General features: G+C 41.4%; 1 protein-coding gene across 3 annotated transcripts in view; it reads right to left on the bottom strand.

Annotated features, from left to right (window-relative positions):
- pik3c2b (phosphatidylinositol-4-phosphate 3-kinase, catalytic subunit type 2 beta) overlaps window positions 1–15,961 on the bottom strand; it is a 103,623-nt gene extending 87,662 nt beyond the window's left edge. For all 3 annotated transcript variants that reach the window (XR_010877788.1, XR_010877790.1, XM_067246430.1), the window contains exons 1-4: window positions 15,742–15,961; window positions 1,038–1,878; window positions 591–691; window positions 8–168 (exon numbers count right to left, since the gene is read on the bottom strand). Coding sequence is in view for 1 of the 3 variants with exons in the window: in XM_067246430.1 (XP_067102531.1) it covers window positions 8–168; window positions 591–691; window positions 1,038–1,850 (1,075 nt within the window). In the remaining 2 variants the exon portion in view is untranslated. The remainder of the gene's footprint in view (window positions 1–7; window positions 169–590; window positions 692–1,037; window positions 1,879–15,741) is intronic.
- Between the last annotated feature and the right edge of the window lie 4,765 nt (window positions 15,962–20,726).

Here is a 20,726-nt window from a genome sequence, read left to right as displayed (position 1 = left end):
GTCTCACCATCGCAGGTGAAGGTAAGAGGTTCTGTGAAGTGGTCACTGATGACTGTGACCTTGATGCTGATCCCCAGACCATGCTGTAGCTGGTCCGGGCCCACACATGCTGACCACACCAGCCCCGCGTTCCTGGAGCGCTCGTTGCAGGGGTACGCTGACCGCAACCTGACCACAACATGAACACAACTATATTACAATCATGTTACGACCACTGCACGACCACAGCCCACATCAGAATATTGAAACACAGATGGCATTCAACAGCAAATACAGTGTGTGGGTGTGTCCTTTCGTGTGTATGTGTTTGTGTGTAAGGACTCCCCACATTCTTGCTTGTGTTAGAGATAAGCCTTAAAACGCTTATGCTTTTCATAAACCCCCAGGTTAGCTAATTAGGGAGTAATTACACTCACTAATCACTTTACAATTAATCACCTTATCACTTGGCAGTTTATATTAGATGATTAACACAATTGCTCAATAGCACCTTTAAACCCTGTAAAATCACGTTGTAGCTCTATAACACAAACTCTACACCCCTCCACAGATTATGTTACAAGGAGCTTTCGGTTGTGTGTGCCACTCACACATCCAGCATGTGACAGAAGGCAGCCACCTCCTCGTCCCTTTCCTCGGACACCTGGAACAGCTCGTAGCCAAAACCGTTCACCCTGGAGCCCAGAGACACCTAGCACACACACAGACAGAGACGGAGAGAGACAGAGAGAGAGGTGTGTCATAAGGAACAACATAAGGGTTATTATCATTCTGTAATACGGGTTATCATGATATTATCTGTGTCATAACAATTAGCATACTACCATGAGGGTTATCATTATAATGTTATCATTCTGTCAAAGATTGTCATTGTGTCATAAGGATTATCATTATAATGTCATCAGGCTGTCATAAGGGTTATCATTATGAGATCATAATGCTGTCATAGGGGTTATCGTTATAATGCCATCATGCTGTCAAAATAGTTATCTTTATGACGTAATAATGCTGTCATAAGGGTTTTCATCATGATGTACCGGGTCAGCTGACACCCTGCGCTGGTTTTTGTTGCTCTTCTGAAGGGGCGTGTACGTCCTGGGAGGGACCTGGGGGGGGAGGGTCTTACTGCGTGCCACAGGCTTCCCTGATTGGTCCCCATTGACTCGCCTCCCCCTGGGTGCCAGCCAGTCCCCGTTGAGCCTGGAGAGGGCATCGTTCAGGCTGTCATAGTTCAGCGATTCCCCTGTGGTAATCTTGGGCAGCTCCTCCTCTGGGGTGAACAAGTTGACATCGCGGGGCACAGGGGCAGAGCTCCTGGGGGGCAGGATGGGGTTATCTGAGGATGATGATGGGGGGAGGGGGTTCCTGGGGGGGATGGCTGGAGGGGGGTCATCCGGAGGGAGGGGAAACCCTTTGGAAAGACTCAGAGCAGAGCCTGAGTCCATGGAGTCCCCGTAGCTAGAACCAAAGTAGTCCTCTTTCCCTGGAGTCTCCAGGATGTAAAGGGGATCCTTGCTGTAGCTCCCCCGGGAAGTGCTAGCCCTGGCTGGGGAGGGCCGGGGCATCTGTGCCCCCCCAGGCTGGAGGTGGTTGAGAGAGGGGTCCGAGCTTGAGAGGCCCCTCAACATGCTGCTTCCTCCGGGGGGGCTGGGGATGGGGCGGCAGGGGGAGGAGCGTTCCTTAGGAGGTGTGGGGGCTTTCCCACTGTCACCCGGGGGGACCCCCTTGTCCTGTTTGAGGCGAGAGAGGGCATCATACTCCATTTGCAGGGCCTCGGCCAGTACCAGCTCCTTCTGGGACAGACCCAGGGCCTCTAGGCAGCTCCACTCCTTCTGGGTCTGCGCCGACATGCTGTACCCTAACAGGGGGCGCCACGGCCTGGATATGGGGGGGGGGGGGGGCAAGGAGGGGTGAGGGGGGAGAGCAAAAGAAATCTCAGTATCAGATACCTGATTCCCCATGGGCATGATTAACCCTTTATTTACACACTACATATACACACAAAGCTGTAACTTATGTCCCTGTACTTACTGTAAGTCGCTCTGGATAAGAGCGTCTGCTAAAATGACTAAATGTAACCCATATTCACACAGGACGTGCTGTATGCTGGCTACAGTCTGGGTCAGCATTCTCTAGACCCTCCAACTCTCTCTTTGACTGAGCGTTTGAACCCTTATACAATGTGCACACACACACACACATTTAGAAAAGGGACCAGGCAGCTCATCCACACATTCCTGTATAAGCAGTAGTGCTGACTAGTTGGGTGTGCTTTGCCTTCGGCAAGGGCACAACCTTTTTCTCTCACATGTATATTATTATTAGTGCGTTTGCTGCAAGCAAAAACACTATTGTTTTCCTTGTTTCTCTTTATTATTGTTGGAATGCTGCTTCAGCATTCCAAGTATTGTTCTTTGAATCTTTATTCAACTTATTATTTGTATTATTGTGAGAATGCTGCTAAGCATTCTCACTATTGTTTTCCTGTTTCTCTTTATTATTATTATATCAACTTCTTAGTTCTTCCGCCGTTATTTGGCCTTTAACTAGTTCTGCATACTTTCACCGATTCCTACAATTTTTGTATCAAAACGTTCAGCTCCTTCAGGAGATGTTGGCTATGACTTTTGGTATTTCTCACTTTTATACTTTTTAAGACATTAAGGTTTTTGTGCAAATTATTCTCCCATTAAAAGTAATGGTAAATCCTTTCAAATCATTAAAAAGCAAAGCTTCCTCCTCTTTCAAACGTAACTACTTCAGCATACTTTCAGCTTGAGACACCATTCAACCTTTAAAATGTTCACAAGACATTCAGCTATTCCCACATGATTCAGCTTTTTCAAATATTCAGCCAATTTTGAATTATGACCGTTTGAAATACATGAAAATGTTTGCTCCTTCTTGATTTTTATGAATGAGCAGAGCCAGCAGCTGGCTGCTCTTTTTCTGATATTCAACTAAATTGTCAAACATTCCTCTAACGTTCGTATAGTTTAACGTACAGAAACAAGTTATACCTTAAAATGTAGGAAGAATTGTCCTCTTTCAGCCAATGTAACTACTAAAGAGCTCACATTTACAGATTTTCAGCTATGGGCCTTGAAGCGAGAGCAGCCTTTCAAATTCTCTCACTAACTTCAATGGAGAGGTGGGTAAAATCTGTCAGAGAAAGCAGGAAGGAAGACGATTTCGAAACTGCCGGTAGAGACATATTTCTGACCGCACATATATATAAAGGCCATCTCTAGTTTCGGCAGAGTCTTGGGTCTCGGAAAATATCCTCATTTTATTGATTGGACGTGTAGTTTTGCGTCTAGGTCAACTTGTTCGAGGTGTGGATGCTAGGTAAATGTTCGTTTTTCTCTCTGCCTAGCTCGTTAGCGATCACAGCTGCTCCATCGCCGTGGCAACCAAACAAACACGCACCAGGAAAGCAAAAGGAACACGTTTTTGAAACTGCAGGTAGAGTCGTATTTCTGACTGCACAGACATATAAAGAATATCTCTGGTTTCGGCAGAGTCTTGGGTCTCGGAAAATATCCTTATATTTTGGATTGGACGTACAGTTTTGCGTCTAGGTTATCTTGTTTGAGGTGTGGATTCTAGCTACATTTCTCTTATTCTCTGCCCTCAGCGCGTTAGCAATCATAGCTGCACCATCACCGTAACGACAGACACGCACCACTCAGTCTCTCACACAGGTGATTGGTACGTTTACTTGACCATGAGAAACCCGATTACTAGCAATTGTCGGTTTATACCAATAATACGATTACTCCGTTTACATGTGTAATTAGTTATGCGATTACTCAATAAACGCGTCTACATGATTCTTTTTTTATTAATCGTTGTATGCTCCACGGCCAAAACTTGCACCATCATCCTTCTGCAACAAAGTGTCGCCGTGTCTTCCTGTATCGGCTCTACTGCTGTATGTTTCATTCCATCAACACATTGAATCCTACTAAGAAAGACGAGTAAACACACTCAATGGTAGGCTACATCTGCTACTGCTATTACTATCAAAACTATAATTTCAGCTGTTAAAACGATAATATTCTTGTTACGACTAGCTAGCCTACTTCTTCTGTTTAACAGTTCAGCTTTCAGCTTCTCCCGCATTGTAGGCTATTTTAGCTGTTAGCGTTGTTAGATGATGCAGTTCAGATTCCACACTGCCTCTTTTGTGTGACTCACACATTTTTGAAATTAATTTCAGCTTTCAGCTTGCGGGTATTTTCTCATTTATCACTTTTATACTTTTTTAAATATTAAGGTTTTTGTGCAAATTATTCTCCCTTTAAAAGTAATGGTAAATCCTTTCAAATCATTGTTGGAATGCTGCTCCAGCCCCTTTCAAAAATACCTTTCGGTTGCTTTGAAGCTTCAGCTTATAACTTTCTACTAAAGTTTCACAATTTTCCGCTTTTTTAGCATGGTCAGCTATCCCCATTCAGGTTTTCAGCATTCTCACTGCTGTTTCGCAGGAACAGCCGTTTCTAGTTATTATTTATCTTCTATTTCTTCTGTGGCACCTTTCAGCGCCTTCAAATCTTCAGCTATTAAAACCGTTCAGCTATCAAAATATTCAGCCGTTTCAGGCCATGGGTGCTATGACTTTTCAGCTTTGTACCTCTTACGCTTGAATTAATATAAATCAATATTCATAATATTTTTAACATGGGTTTCCAATAGAGTTTTCTTTCAAATCCTCTCAAACTTCTTTAAACTTCTTCAACTTCCAAATCCTTCTTCTTCCTCAATCTTTCAGCTAAAGCCACCATTTAAACTTTAAAATGTTGACAAAACCCTAAACTATTTTTAAATAATTCAGCTTTTTGATATTTATTCAACTTTTTTCAATATCACTGATTATGTTTCATGACTTTTTCAAGCCGTTTCTGAGATTTACATGGGTGTTTACGTGAAACCCTAGAGTGCAGACTGAAACGCTTAGAGTGGAGGGCAGCTTCGGATGTCGTTGAAAAAATATTTTTAGTTTGCCAGCATTGCCACAATTTTCGCTCTTCATGCTTCTTTTTGGATCAATAGATAGCTAATTTTGTGCTGGTCGTAGACAGTTGTCTGTTGAATCCAACAGACGTACACATTTGTTCAGAGCCCCACTAAAGCGAGACAAAGTCCAACTCTCGCCCCATAGAGACCAATGCAAATCCGGTGACAAGATCGTCAGAGAAAGCAAAAAGAACAAGATTTTGAAACTGCCGGTAGAGTCGTATTTCTGAACGCACAGAAACATAAAGGACATCTCTGGTTTCGGCAGAGTCTTGGGTCTCGGAAATCGGAATATCCTTATTTTTTGTATTGGACGTATAGTTTTGCGTCTAGGTCAACTTGTTTGAGGTGTGGATGCTAGGTAAATGTTCGTTTTTCTCTCTGCCTAGCTCGTTAGCCATCACAGCTGCGCCATCACCGTGGCAACCAAACAAACACGCACCAGGAAAGCAAAAGGAACACGTTTTCGAAACTGCAGGTAGAGTCATATTTCTGACTGCACAGACATATAAAGAATATCTCTGGTTTAGGCAGAGTCTTTGGTCTCGGAAAATATCCTTATTTTTTGGATTGGACGTACAGTTTTGCGTCTCGGTTAACTTGTGTGTGGTGTGGATTCTAGCTACATTTCTGTTATTCTCTCCTATAATTGAGCTAGCGCGATGGCTCTCCATAACTAAAAACGGTTCGACTTTTTCCCCACAATCAACCAAATTCAAACAAGGTATGTACATTGATCTTAAAGTGTACATAATCTAGCTAGATCGTTTTTATTTTAGCAAGTTTCACAGAAATCTGCAAAAATCGAGGTTCAAGACTGTCATAGCTGACCGTCACGAACAGCCAAAAACCGGGGCTGGGGCATTTGTTTGCTGCAGCTGGCGTTAATCCTACGAACAAACGCTTCGTAACTGGAAAGTTTTTACTTTTAATTGACGATATTGAACACAGATGCTAAGTAAATTGTCTTTACTCTAAATATCTTCTCCGTTTTCAATTTGAAGCAGTAAATCTAACACAGTAGGAATTCTCCCACGACATCCGCTCGCTCTGCTTTGACTAACAAATATGTTCTCAGTCCACCATACATTAGACGAGCTAATTTTCGAGCACTTTCGATACAAGATACAGGCCATGTTAGAGTTGAATTGTGTGGGCAATGTAGAACAGCAGACAGATTTGAAATATGATCTTTTGTTATGGCCATTCTAGTGACACTACAACTGTCGTCATACGGCGAAACCAGGTCACATAGCTAGCTACGTTTTTCCAGACATAATATTCGTTACCTAGCTACAAACAAAGTGTTTACAGAGTATTTACTTTTTATTGGCGATATTGAGTTAAGTTAACTCTGTTTTCAATTTGAAGCAGTAGATCTAGCTAGCTTATGTAGGAATTTGTTTCCATTGCATCCTCTCTAGCTTCACGCCTTCGGATATTATTCAAGCCTACGGTGTTAATACAGTCTTTAAAAATACCACTGACCCTTGCAAGAAATTATCCGCTGGTTAGATCTGGTTAGAAGTTAGAAACTTTGTCGCACTGAAATGTGGAGTTAAACCGAAGAACAGTTTCTCTTCCGTTTTCAGATCAGGTTTTAATGGGCGGAGCCAAAAAATGCCCTATCTACGTCATTTCGCCCTATCTACGTCAGATCACTGAATGGCTCGTCCTGCTGTACTGTTATTGTAGCCTACATCAGCTAGCTAGCTAGCTTCAGGATGTCTCCCACCAACCGCAACTGCATCTTCCCTGGATGCAAGAACTCCAGCTGCGCTGCAACGCAATTTAAGTTCCCTATTGATAATGAAAGGAAAAATAGGTGGATAGATTTTGTGAAGAGCCACGCTGATGGAAAGCTTCGGATAAACTCCAACAGCTGCCTCTGCAGTGGATAAGAGAGTCTGCTAAATGAGTAAATGCAGTGACCATTTCACATCGGATAGTTTTAACATGGACCAGAGACAGACGGGGTTCGCGGACACACGGCTTCTTTTGCAGCGCGGAGCCGTACCGAGCATCGTCCTCCCGGCCGTTCCTCCTCCCGGTCGCACCTGGACAATCCACCGCTGCCAGCAGTTCATCACCCTGTTCTGTGTGCTTGTTATGATTATACTAAATAACTTTTCCAGAGGTATCTCTGCTATGAGTTAGTGCAAACCGCTAAATTGATAGGCTACTCGGTGTAGAATGATGGTATTTTGGTAAAATGGTAGCTAATGTGTTAGAAGTAGCCTAGTTGAAGAGCTCACTGTCTGCTGTCTCTGGTGTCCATTTTTACTGTTACAGCTCAGGGGAACATTTCATTTATATGCATCTGTATGTTTCACTCATTGAACAAATAAATTCTAATTCTAGCCTATATGGTTTTGTTCGGCTTGACATAGCGTCTATTATCTGGGTCGGAGGTAGGCACTAGGCAGCGAGGGGCGGAGCTTCAGCTCCTTCAGGCGACACGCTCCCCCAGTCTCAAGCAGAGAAGACTGCTGATTTTTTCACGATTTCAAAGCCTAATTTAACATACTTGTCGGTGTTATTTTTTCATTCAAATTTGGATGGGTAGTTAATAACACATTATTCTGTGGTGTGGCGAACTTGTTTTCAGGTCCACTTTACAGGATCTTTAAAGTACGTGTCTGAACAGGACTGGGTGTGCAGGCACACATGATTAGTTTCTCCTCCGTCTTGAACCTGAAACCTAGATTCTAGGTTAGAAATGTTGCCAGTCTGTTGCCAATGACCAACGGTTGCTATGTTTTTCCAGCAAGTTCAAGTCATTCCAGTGTTGTCCTTTTACCTTCAAATTTGTTCAACCCAGACTTCAGCAACTGGTTTTCTGCTAAATTTTCACATTTTCCTGCAGCTCATCTTTCTGAATTTTTGCCCTTATTGTTTTGCATTTTTCTTCTTTTTTTCTTCTCTTTTCTTCTGTTTTCTGCCTTCATCTTGCTCCAGGTCCTTTCAAAAATACCTTTCACAGCAGTACCTTCCAACTGCCAGTACTTTTGCATTTTTCTTCTCTTTTCTGTACTTTTCTGCCTTCATCTTGCTGCAGGTCCTTTCTAACATACATTTCAGGCCTTTTGAAACTCCAGCAAATAATTTTCTGCTAAATTTTCAAATTCTTCAGAATTATTTCTCTTTTTGCATTTTTCTTCTCTTTTCGGTAGTGTTATACCTTCGTCCAGCTCCAGCCCCTTTCAAAAATACCTTTCAGGCGCTTCAGCTTATAACTTTCTACAACATTTTCACAATTTTCCACTTTTTTAGCATGGTCAGCTATCCCCATTCAGGTTTTCAGCAATCTCACTGCTGTTTCGCAGGAACAGCCGTTTCTAGTTTTTATTCTTTTTGCCCCCCTAAAACTCAGTCAATATTTGGCCTACATAGACAACCTAGGTGTCAAAAGTTTCGTCTTGGTAGCGATTGAGTTGCTTCTATTGGGATTTACGTTCCGTTGCATGGTTTAAGTAGAAATTAAGGTTTTGTGGTGAAAAGTGAAGCTAACGGTGGCTAACTTGCTAGCCACAGTCAATGACACTACTTACGTCACTAACGTCACGAAAAATCGCGTGACTACCTCTAGCAGAACATTAGTTTAGCAGCTTGTTAACTTCTGGGAGATAGCTAAGCTAACTGCTTTACTGCAAGGCAGCTGCAGAAACTCCACAAGCAAAGAGGCCAGGGTGATAACTATTTACTAATTTTACTTTGTGATATGACATACAATTGTGACGTGTAATGTACAATATAAGCTGATTTTATTAAGGAAGTACATCTACTTTCGGAAACAGTAGTCTACTATTTCACTGAAGCATTAGCATCATGACATTAGCCTCTGTTGCCCGGGCAACACATACTACAGTGGTCTATGATGCATCTGTTTTCAATCGTTAAAATAAACATTCCTCACAAATACATTTTCGTTGTAGGATTTATTATGACATTAGATTACAAGTAAACGATTTGTGGCTGAAATTATCATTACCTGTGGTTTCAAACCAGTGTATCACTGCAACGCTGTAGCCTACGCGAGACACTACAAAAACATCTACACAGCTGTTTAGGAAGTCAAACGGCGACAGAACATGTTCGGCACTCCCCTTACTTAAATCAAAAGTCTATCTAACTACTAACCTGAACTTCATTGCCACAGCCTAAACTTTGTCAATCTGTTCATGAAAATAATTAATTTCAGCCTAAACCGTACAACGGAACGTTAAATCCAATTCAACCAACGCAATCGCTACCAAGACGAACACAGCAGTAGTCTAGTACTGTACCGTAGTAGTACAATTTACCGGGGCAGCTTCTCCACACAGGGCTATATCGCATTTTGCGTTGTTACTGACAATGATCGCTATCAGCGAGCTTTTTATGAATGAGCGATTTTCCACGAAATAAATGTCAAGCTTATTTACGTTTTGGGGGGCATATTTTCAGTTAGCAGATGGTACTGTTTGAATCGCGATTCCATCTGCCGGTAACGTCGTAGAATAATCTTCAAAGGGGGTTCTTTATTAATGAATGAATGCAATGAGTAGGCTAAATGCCTGAAAATATCACGAGAAGGGAAAAACTTAAAATGACGTTTAAGTCATAGAGATTAGGTCAATTTTTACACCGGTCTGCCAAATTTATTCGTTTTGATTCAACGATGAGGCTGCCTCTTGCAGGGGAAATGAGAAGACATCTATTTCATTCTACACTTCACTCGTATTTTGAGTTGTAAATGAGCAGCAAAAGAGCTTTCAAAGCTTTTAAATCTATGTAATCTTTATAAATAATAAGTATGCATTTTTATATAAAATATACAGAAATATAAGTTGTAAAAATGTCATTAAAAAACAGACCCCTGTGCAACCGACGCAAGCAAGCACACCCTACAATTTCCCCAGAAATTATATCCTCTCTAGTTGAAGTTGAGTTTGCTACTAGAACTAAAACATGACTGTTTGAACAGTTAATGATAATGTGTAACTAATTGACAGTCTGTCAATCATAGATACATTTAATGAATTTCTTTAAATATAAGTCCCCGGTGTTTGTATTTGACATGTCTAGTTACAAGCTCTTTTCAACTGAATGGTTGAGGTTACAAGTCAGCAGAATTGATACCAAAGGGTGAAACACTGCAGACTACTGATTGGCCAAAGAATCGCGACACGGGATACTGCACAAATCTGCCATTTTTAAATAGCCAAGCTTCTGTTCTAGCAGCATTTAATAGCAACGTTCGTACGGCAGATTTTTTAAGCGTCACTATGATGACCAGCTACATTGCATGGTATCAGCAGAAAACAAACATAGCTAGTAGAGTTGAGCCGGTATCATGCAGTGGAAAAGCAGCTTAATAGACGTAGTAGCCTATAGATATACTGTTGTTATTTCCCTGGCTGGCTGGTAGTGGCGGTGTTATTAATATTGTTGTGTGTCTGTTAAAATATGGTCTGTCTGCACTTACACAGACAGAACTTTGAGGTTGTATTTGATGATCTGCGACACTTAATACAAACATAAAATAAGTAGTATCTTATTAACAACTATTAATTAATTATAATAATATAGTAGTATATTATGTGATAAGTAGTAGCTTTAAATCTGTGCTGTGTTTTAGAGTGCTTTTTGAAAGCCTTCCCAGAATGTTAATGCCAGCTGTGTCTCCATCTCATTGCCCCAAGGAAGCTCACAACCTTTTCTGACCTCCTGGTTGCCATGACGACTAGGGCTTCCACCCCCACTGTGCTCACCGGAGCAGTCTTCTCCTGGTTTAGTCTGCCCTCGCTGTCTGTGTGTGTGTCTGTCTGTGTTTGTATGTCTGTGTGTGACTATGTGTGTCTGTAAATGTTTTATGTTTGTCTGTGTGTGCGTGTCTACATGTGTGTGTCCATTTGCAAGAGAGAATGAGAGAGAAGAAAAGAGAGAGGGAAACCATCCATGGAGGAAGAAAAGTGAATGTGTGCCAAAATGAGAAGAAGGAGGATGACTGGAGACAGGAGAGGGTGAGGAAGACCTAACGGAGGAGAACAAGCAAGCGAGGGTCCTTGGTGATGATGACTTAACTTTGACCTCAGCCATCCACACCATTCAGGAGGGGAACACTGTGTCGACTGGGGTCTCTGGCTATGAGTGTAAGACTCCAGGCTGGCTGTATAGAGGCTCCAGGCTGGGTCTAAGGAGGTTCTAGGCTGGGTCTAAGGAGACTCCAGGCTGGGGCTGTGCTCTGTGACCCAGAGCAGCCTGAACTGGGGATAGTTAGTTGGGAGGGTGGAAGTATAGATTAAGGCAGGGTGATATTGTTGGAGAGGGATTTAGGGAGAGAGATGGATGGAGGGATTGATAGTGGAAGAGGGGGGCTATATTCCAGACCCCTGGAATGTACCCCCACTGGGATATAATCCTATTCAATTAGGGACAGGGGGAGGTGTCCCAGTGAAAGAACAAAGGTCTGGGGGATGAGAGTGTGTGTGGGTGTTTTTGTGTATGTGTGTGTCACGTGAGAAGGGTCAGTCTCCGACACCTTCACACGGCTGCAGTACAGAGACAAAGGGCTGCCGTCATCCACACACGCCCTCCATTTACCCATCTACTCATCAACACACACACCAACAAACACACTCTCTCTTTTCCACCCCCACTATTGCCAGGTGATGCCACGTTGATGATGAAGTGATCTGTCACATTCATTCATCGCTGCACCTCTCTCTGTCATCTTGTTTATATGTATTTGCATGTTTGTATTGTATTTGTGTGTATGCATGTTTGTATTGTGTGTATGTGTGTGCATTAGGGCTGGGCGGTATGACGGTATATACCGTGCGACGGTAGAAATGTGTCTACCGGGAGAGATTTGGCTATACCGTTTCAACCGCGGTATACTTTAAAAAAATTATGTATTTCATACTTTCTTATTAAGCATATATGTCATAACCCCCCACCCACATTAGATATATTCATATAACAAATTTATACTCTTATTTTGAAAACAAATTCACACAGTAGTTGCATGTTGTTGTTGTTCTGCAGCAGAGAAGACGATAACTGCAGCAGGTTGGGCAAAAAGGGCTCGCATTCAAAGTCTTTACAAATTTGTGATATTTTTGTATTACACGTGTCAATTAAATGTCTGGTTGTTGTGTTGTATATAAGCCATCCTATAAATCGCATTCTTGCGATATTTAGAATTGTAGTTTAACTTTTATTTGATTTGCTATTTTCGTTTGACCTTGAAACACATTTGCGTTGGTCTGACGGAACGGAGTGTATTTTGTCTAAGCCACATTCATGCCGATGCTAATTAATTATATATTTGATGACCCATTCTGCAGGTAACCAATTCGATTTGTTGTTCAAGTTTTATGTCTCGTGCTGTAAAATTACACTGGTGGCGTTGCTAGCATTCTTGATCTAGGATGACTAGTGAAGGCTAACTACTTAGCCTACTAACTGAGAGTGAGGTCATGCCGGGAAATATCAAACTGGGGATTTAACGTATCGACCGAGCTTTAATGAGGTTGATACGCCGAAACCGAAGTTAGATATGGATAGTAAAACGCAGACTGATCGCTTTCGCTCATTTTGAAATTTTCGTCGGAGGGCATTACGGATCCGTATTGAGCGGTGAGTAGGTCACGCGGGTGGCATGACTGCGCATCAGCCAATCGGAACGCTCGTACTACATACTGTGATATATACCGTAACCGTGATATAAAATTACTCATACGGTGATAGAAGATTTTGGCCATATCGCCCACCCCTAGTGTGCATGTCTGTATTGTGTATATGCATCAGATGGCTGAGCGGTTAGGGATTCGGGCTATTAATCAGAAGGTTGTTGGTTCGATTCCTGGCTGTGAAAAATGATGTTGTGTCCTTGGGCAAGGCACTTAACCCTACTTGCCTCGGGGAGAATGTCCCTGTACTTACTGTAAGTCGCTCTGGATCTGTATTGTATGTGTGTATGCATGTTTGTATTGTGTATATGTGTGTGCATATCTGTATATGCATCCTTGTAGTGTGTTTATGTCTGTATTGTATATGCATGTTTGTATTGTGTATATGTCTGTGTGTGTATGTATGTGTAGATCGGTTAAACTCAGGTAAGTATAAAGGCCACCCGTGCCAGCAAATCGCTAGCTTTTCGTTGGAGTAGTTGGTAGTGGTCTAACCTCACTTGAGATGTCGATGGCGCATTCGATCTCGGGTGCAGGCGTACCTTCGACGGGGGCGCAGTCGTGCATGTTTGTATTGCAGGGCTCTCAAGTTTAGAAGACAGGCAAGAGTGACATTTCCCCTCCCCCAGCCCCACCTAAAAATTTATTAATTAATTGCTTTTTACCTGACATCTTTGAAAGGCAGCAATGATTAATGCTTCCATGGCCAGGATATAATGATAAAGTATGACATGATTTTAAAAGTGTAAAAACATTGACTATGCAAAACACTTAAATGTATTTAGTGCTAATAAAATTATTAAGCCTATTTTGAAAAATATGTTTATAATGTGACAATATGTCAGTCATCGTGTGATAATGAAAATATGACTAGGCCTAGACTCGGGCGATTCTAGGATCAGACCTTTAGGGGTGCTCAGCCCCCAATGACAATGTGACATGAATACAGTGCCTTGCAAACGTGCAAAAAACCCTTGCTAATAAAAGGTGAGAAGGATACGGTGAACCCCCGACCCTCTAGGGGGGTCCGGGGGCATTCTCCCCCAGAAGAAAATTAATTAAATTTTAAAGTTAAACGCATGAATCTGGTGCACTTCGAGAGAAAAATTAAGAGGCTAGATCTATGTAGAATCTGTGCTCTTGTAAACAATGTCATGTTCTTTTAACCATAAAGACATTTTTTGTATAGCATTGGTTCCAGAGCCAGTTGTAAAGTTGGGAAGCACGGGTAAAATCCTGTGTTGGCAACGGCCACAAACGTAGGTTATTTTGGTTTCAAAAAGGTGAGGAGTTTGCATGCCTATAAATCCCTAATTTCACTGGATAACAATTCATACATTTATGTATTAATATGCAAAATATTGAATGAATGAAAAAACTAAAGATGTCCCTTTCTTCATGAACTTTTTAATTATTATTAATTTTAGGGGTGCTGAGATTAAATTTAGGGTTGCTTGAGCAATAGTGCTATTTTCTGATTAGCTATTGTGTAGACCTTTTCTTTTTTTTGATTGTGTGTGTGCATATCTGAATTGTAGAGTGGGGGCCGTATGTTGACAGTTAACCAATAGAGACTACTTGTCTGCAATTTTAGACTTCTGAATAAATAATTTGAAATACTACAGGGAGGGTGGCAAGCTAGCTCTTTACAACATTGATACCATGCCTGTCTGTAATGACTCAAACTCAACTGTCATCAACTCAGACTTGTCTACTGACTGCGACGTCATGGTTCAGGTAGCTACAGAAAGCCAGCACATGCAGGTCCCTCACACATAGGCCTACATGGTTCCTGGTCACATAAAACTAGACGATTGTGAATCACATTGTCACATCGGAGCAACAAGATCACCGGTAAGACCAGTTTGTTTAACTGTGATCACGCTATGACGCGCCTTTAATTAGGCTACTAGCAACTCCTGAGCACTGCAAGAGACAACACACGCACCAATTCACAATTTTAAGTATAGCAAAAAATTGTGCAACAGTCACAGTAAAACCTTAAATTAGTCCACATTATTAAGTTAAGATTCGATTTATGTCGAGCTATTGTCGACTTGTAGCTACATTTTTAGCAGAAGTGTGTTTATCGGTTTCCTATATGCTACAAAGGTCACACGTGTTAAACAGAAATTACCGGTGGTCACCATAAAGTTGATCGTATATTTAATGAATGTGCAAAGATTTGTGACTTCTCCTCTGAATACAGTTGATGTCAGCCTAATGTTTTTATGGGCCGTGAAGTAGCCCAAGTGTTTGTTAAAATATGAAGACTGCTTTTAAAGTTGTTTCTTGGGCAGAGCCTGTCATAACATTTACACGATAGGCCTGTAACAGAAATAAACTGTCTTTGAATAAAAAAAATATAGAAACCATGCCATTCAAGTCAACATTAACTTGGACAATTGGAAGCCAATCGTGCACTAAAGATAAGAATGTAGGCCGAAATGTTAGGCTAGGCTACTCAAAACACCTGCATCGTCGGAAATGATTCATTTTTCGTAGGCTAAGACTATGACAATCAAACAAGAGACAACTTCAACTTGAATAATGGCATACTAGTCGCGTCAAAGGATATCCTGACGAGACTGGAAACAAGCAGACGGAAATAGTGACTATTTACAAATACAGTGACTGAGTATTGGCTCCTAAAAGCTTGCTGGGGCAGTTCAGACTGGTTGCTTGGCTACGTTTGTAACGCGTATATTGTCTTATTTAGCTATTTTAACCAACCATAGCCTCAACTGTAACATTATTGCGACATATTCAAACAAGGCTACAAAAGTGATTGATATAGGCTATATATTTATATGTAGGCTAATTGGCATTTGCCAATTCTGTAAAACGTAGTCGCTGGTGGTGGCTCGCTGCTAAGGAAACGAAGGCTACTGCTGAAGCTAGGGTCTCTACACACACTGCGCTAGTCGGTATTTCACAGCAAGTGGACACCAACTTCACGGATCACAAAATGAATCATGCATCAAAATATAAAGTGTAGACTACAAACCGTTTTTGATCATTTATATACCAAGTGAAAATGACATACCTGTTTTTCCTATGGCCGCCACCAACGTACTGGTTCCATAATATCCCCTATATTTTCCTTACAGAGCGTAAAAATATTGATTAAAATATCATTGTTTCTGGACTGTAACCAGCAATTTCAAGACTTTCCAGCCTTTGGTATTGTAAATAAACCAATCATTAATCACGTCGAAACCAGTAACCCGCCTCCCAGTTTCATGCAGTAATTGTGGAACAATGTCCCCTCTACCACGTCCCGGTTATTTTGTTAGCGAGTTGATGAGGTTTTCGGGTTTGCTGTTTGGCTGCGCATCGTTCTCTCCTTAGCGTCCGGGGCTTGGGGCTGGAGGGGCACGGCAAGGGAATAACATGGGATGCAACGACATCTACCGGCTGTATCACTTACCTGCGTCCGTGAGAAAAAGTAATGCACACTTCATCTGGTGATAGATCAGAAGATATAACTAAAAATATTAAAAGGCATGGGAATGCATCGATCTCGATATATTAAATCCTTAAATCGATAAACATAGAGAGAGATTTTCAGACATAATGTCTTTTCATTTAAGCTTTATATTAGCTAGTGTGTAGAGGCCAATTAAACAGACTAAATAATAAATTCATGCCCTATACTGACCAGAAAAAACTATATAATTTTCAGTATATAGTTATAGGTAACAAAAAGTCTATAGTTAACTATATGTAGGCCACCATCTAGGCCTCAGCCTGAAAATGAACTAAAGTATAGACTGATCATATTCTCTCTAGGCGGACTGCCCATTTAGTACCTTAATGTAGTACCCATTTTAATATGTTATGTGTCATAATTCTAACCTTCCTCTGCCTAAACAATAGCTTTTCACTTTGCCATCTGTTTGGAATGGTGGTTTTAATGTCAGAAAAGTGGGCCATCTCCATTTAGTTCCCATTGTCTTGATTATATTTAATTATTTTTTCCCTTTCACCCTTTCCATTAAAACGTGGAATATTCCAGAAATAAGAAATGATGTAATCAGGCCCAACCAAAATCGGTATTAAGGACAGAAGCACAGATGTGACAGGATGAGTCCCTTGGGAACTTCTCTCTCTCCCCATCTTTCTAGTCCTCATTTACCCCTCCCTTGTGTTCTCCACTAATTCAATCCTCTAATTTGAATACAGGACTGTGTCCTATAACTCCTCTTTTCGACGATCGCCTGATCTGGGCTGCACAATCTAAGTTTATTGAGGTCTAGCTTGAATTAGCGTTGCCTGTTAGTGGAACGGAACGTTAGTGGAACGGCTTGAGGCTTAAGTCTAAGTTGACGTTTACCCAAGTGAGACTTATTCGTGTTAGCGCGACTTGTGTTAGCGACGTTGATGGAACACCCCCCAGGTCATGCAGGTCTGCCTCTTTGATCAGATCGATTCTGTCTGTTGGCATTGTCATGCAGTTACAACAAGTAGCTAGCTACAAGTACACCACTCGGTGTTGTTCAACCTGTCAGTGTTAACTATATTTATATCTTCCGACAAAACCACATATTCTGCATCATATGGAACAACTGTGGTCCTGCGGGTACATAATTACGTATTGGTTCGAAAGCATACGCCATAGGATGAACAGGGATAGGTATGATGGGTCGATTTTCTTCAGTTTTTAATGCAGTTTGGTGGGTTGAAATTGAGCGCAACCATTCTCGTGACGTCAGATGTATACGCCCTTGTGTTATCTTCGGGTCATTCTGACCATAGTTAATATTACTAGAGGAAGCAACTTTTGTCTTCCAAGATGGCGTCCCCATTCATTTCTATGAAAAGTGCTCAGTGGCGCAGTGAGGCAAGCGAGAGCACGAAACTGGACCGCGCCATCTTTCCACTTCCGACTCTTCCGGTCTAGCTTTAAACAGTGGCTGTTTATCAATCCGAAGAACGCTGAGAACGCAAGTACATTCTTTTGAAGAATGTTCTTGCAAGCGTCCTTGCGAGAATGGTCTTGCAAGTCCGCAAGGACTTCTGGGAAATCAGAAGCGTTCTCGCTGGTCAAGTCACCATCCAATGCATCCTTGATAAAAGGGGTGGATCAGGAACATTTCAGGGTATTTTTGGCGTTCTTGGTGACTTGTGTTCTTTGGATTGGAACTGTACTTGGGCAATGAAAGATGACGTCAAACGAGTTCGCAAGAACGGAAAAAAACGTGGATTGATAAACAGCCACTGGCTCTTTTTTTCCCTAGCTCCGAGACCTCGTGCACGCTTGCAACTAGCTGTACACGTCATACTTTGCGACAACCAGTTGCGAGCATAGATTTATATGGTTGCGAGCGTGTGAGCTAAGGCATTGGTGATGGGCATTCCGGCTCTTTTTCATGAGCCGGCTCGTATGGCTCAGCTCACTAAAAAGAGCCGGCTCTTTTGGCTCCCGAACGGCTCTTTAAAAAATACATGTTTTAACTATGAATTTGACTATGATAGGTGTGAAAACACAATTTGAATTAAATTATGAAATGAAATCATACTCGACCGTAAACACATATCTTAAAAAATGCATTGATTTGTCGTGGCTCTCCTCCGAGTTTTGACTACTCTCTGACTGTGTGTGAGTTGGCTCGGCCCTCCCTCATGCAGGATTGACAGGAACAGAATGTGAGGATGATCGTGTGCGCCTTTAAGCCTACAAGTATTTTTTTGTTGTTCTTTGAATTAGTCAATTATTTTAAATACAATTAAAATTCCTTATTTCATAATTATTTAGTTTTTATAGGCTGTATTAATCTATTAAAAATAGAGTCGGCTCTTCAGATATGCGAGCCAGCTCCCGACGTTCACCTTCAAGAGCCGGCTCTTAGAGCCGGATCGTTCGCGAACGACCCATCACTATAAGGCATTGCATTTACATTTAGCAGACGCTCTTATCCAGAGCGACTTACAGTAAGTACAGGGACATTCCCCCCGGAGCAAGTAGGGTGAAGTGCCTTGCCCAAGGACACAACGTCACTTGACACGGCAGGGAATCGAACTGGCAACCTTCAGATTACTAGCCTGACTCCCTCACCGCTCAGCCATCTGACTCCCAATTTCTGAACCCCATTGCAGTGGCAGAATGGGGTACAAGTCCGATAAGAATCAGAGACATGATGCAAACTTTACGGAAATGCATGCTGTCACTGTATAGTATTCCTTTCACTTGGTTTTTAGAAATAGGCTATAGGGCTAAATAGGCTATAGGGCTATTCTACATGGAACTCATCACATATGTTGCTTTTTTTCTTTGTGATATGAGTATGATTTCCAACGCCTTGTATCGCATTAAATAAACTGTTAACATGAACACTTAGCTCCGTCGTTGTTCTCGCCAGGCAAAGAAAGCTTAATAGTTATTTTTGTAACAGAAATCTTCCATAATGCAGACTTACCATAGCTTACTGTCAACTTTATATTCAAACGAAATGCCACGAAATTCACACTGCCTTCAATTTAACATCAGTGTAGAAATGTGGCCTGTGTTTTATATGTTCAACCTACAAAACCAATGGCCTATTAATGGATATAACGTGATCTAACAAGACTTGGTAATAATGTAATAAATTGAGAAGTGTGTCTAAAATATAGTATACTTTATTGAACATGTGCTTTTGAAAGGGGCATATTAACAGAACTATATACAAGACGTTTCTATCAGATATAAGTGGGGGTGAAACAGACTCACTGAGGACCTTCATTGTCCCACAAAAGCAGTCTGGCTTGATGACACAATCAAAAAAAGAATAATGAGTGTGTTTAACAAAAGCTTCTTAAGGCAAGACTAATATTATTTAAATATATATCATTTCCTATTGTGGTTATCAGTTAAAGTATTAATCTTCGTCTTTGCTCCAGATAGACATGTCAACAATCTATGCTCACGCTTAACATAATATAATATTAGTTTTTACGAAAAATATAATCTGTTTTAAAATAATGGGAATAAACTATATTAACAACATTTCATGTATGTGTGACAACCATTTGCTAAACTTGCTACAACAGGGCAGGCAACTCAAGCCATTTCTTTCAGCTCCAGGTAAATCGGCTATCGGCAAATGTGAACTTTTGTGCTCGTGCCCTGTTAGTATCCGCGAGCACATTTTCAGGCAACTTTTATTGACGTATGCAAATACATGGGGTGCTAGTTTACCCATTTCGGATTGGTTTCAAACTTAGCAAAAAGCCGAGGGGCGAGGGCTTGATTCTGACCCATCAGTCATTGTGACCCACCGTCGTATGGTGACAACTTTACCGCATACAAAAACAAAGTGAAGCATTTTCTTTTAACCGTTGGGATGTCTCAGACGCCCCACATTGCGAAGGTTAAAAGAAAATTATTTTTATTTGTTTTTGTATTGGGTAAAATTTACATTTAGTCATTTAGCAGACGCTCTTATCCAGAGCGACTTACAGTAAGTACAGGGACATTCCCCCGAGGCAAGTAGGGTGAAGTGCCTTGCCCAAGGACACAACGTCATTTGGCACGGCCGGGAATCGAACTGGCAACCTTCAGATTACTAGCCCGATTCCCTAACCGCTCAGCCACCTGACTCCCACAAATTGGGTAAACACAACGATGGTTCGTTATGAACCTTTTGGGTCATGTGACCCGAAGGCAGCACAAGGGTTAAACATGGCGGCGCCCAGTTCTTTTTAAGTACATCATTTACACACTAGAGATTTCGATTATTTATCGAATATGGAATACAGTTGTATGTTATATATTTTTTTTATGTCATTAAATGTATATACTATTATAATATCACTGTGTCTAATCGCAGTTCAGTTCCACTTTAAGTGATGTCAGAGTTGTATGTTCTATCATGGTTTGCTGTAAAATGTATTAATTATACATTTTAAGATCCAGTATTAATTTTTAGCATGTTTTTGCACCCCCAGTTTTAAAACCTAGAATCGCCTCTAGCCTGTAGTATGCTAATTGTTTGTAGGCTATTCACATTTTGTTGGTGTTCCTTTGTCCTATTGTTGCAGTGGATTTAA

This window comes from Osmerus mordax, chromosome 1, assembly GCF_038355195.1.
Source record: "Osmerus mordax isolate fOsmMor3 chromosome 1, fOsmMor3.pri, whole genome shotgun sequence".
Taxonomy (NCBI): Eukaryota; Metazoa; Chordata; class Actinopteri; order Osmeriformes; family Osmeridae; genus Osmerus; species Osmerus mordax.
This window is presented reverse-complemented; position numbering and strand designations above follow the sequence as displayed.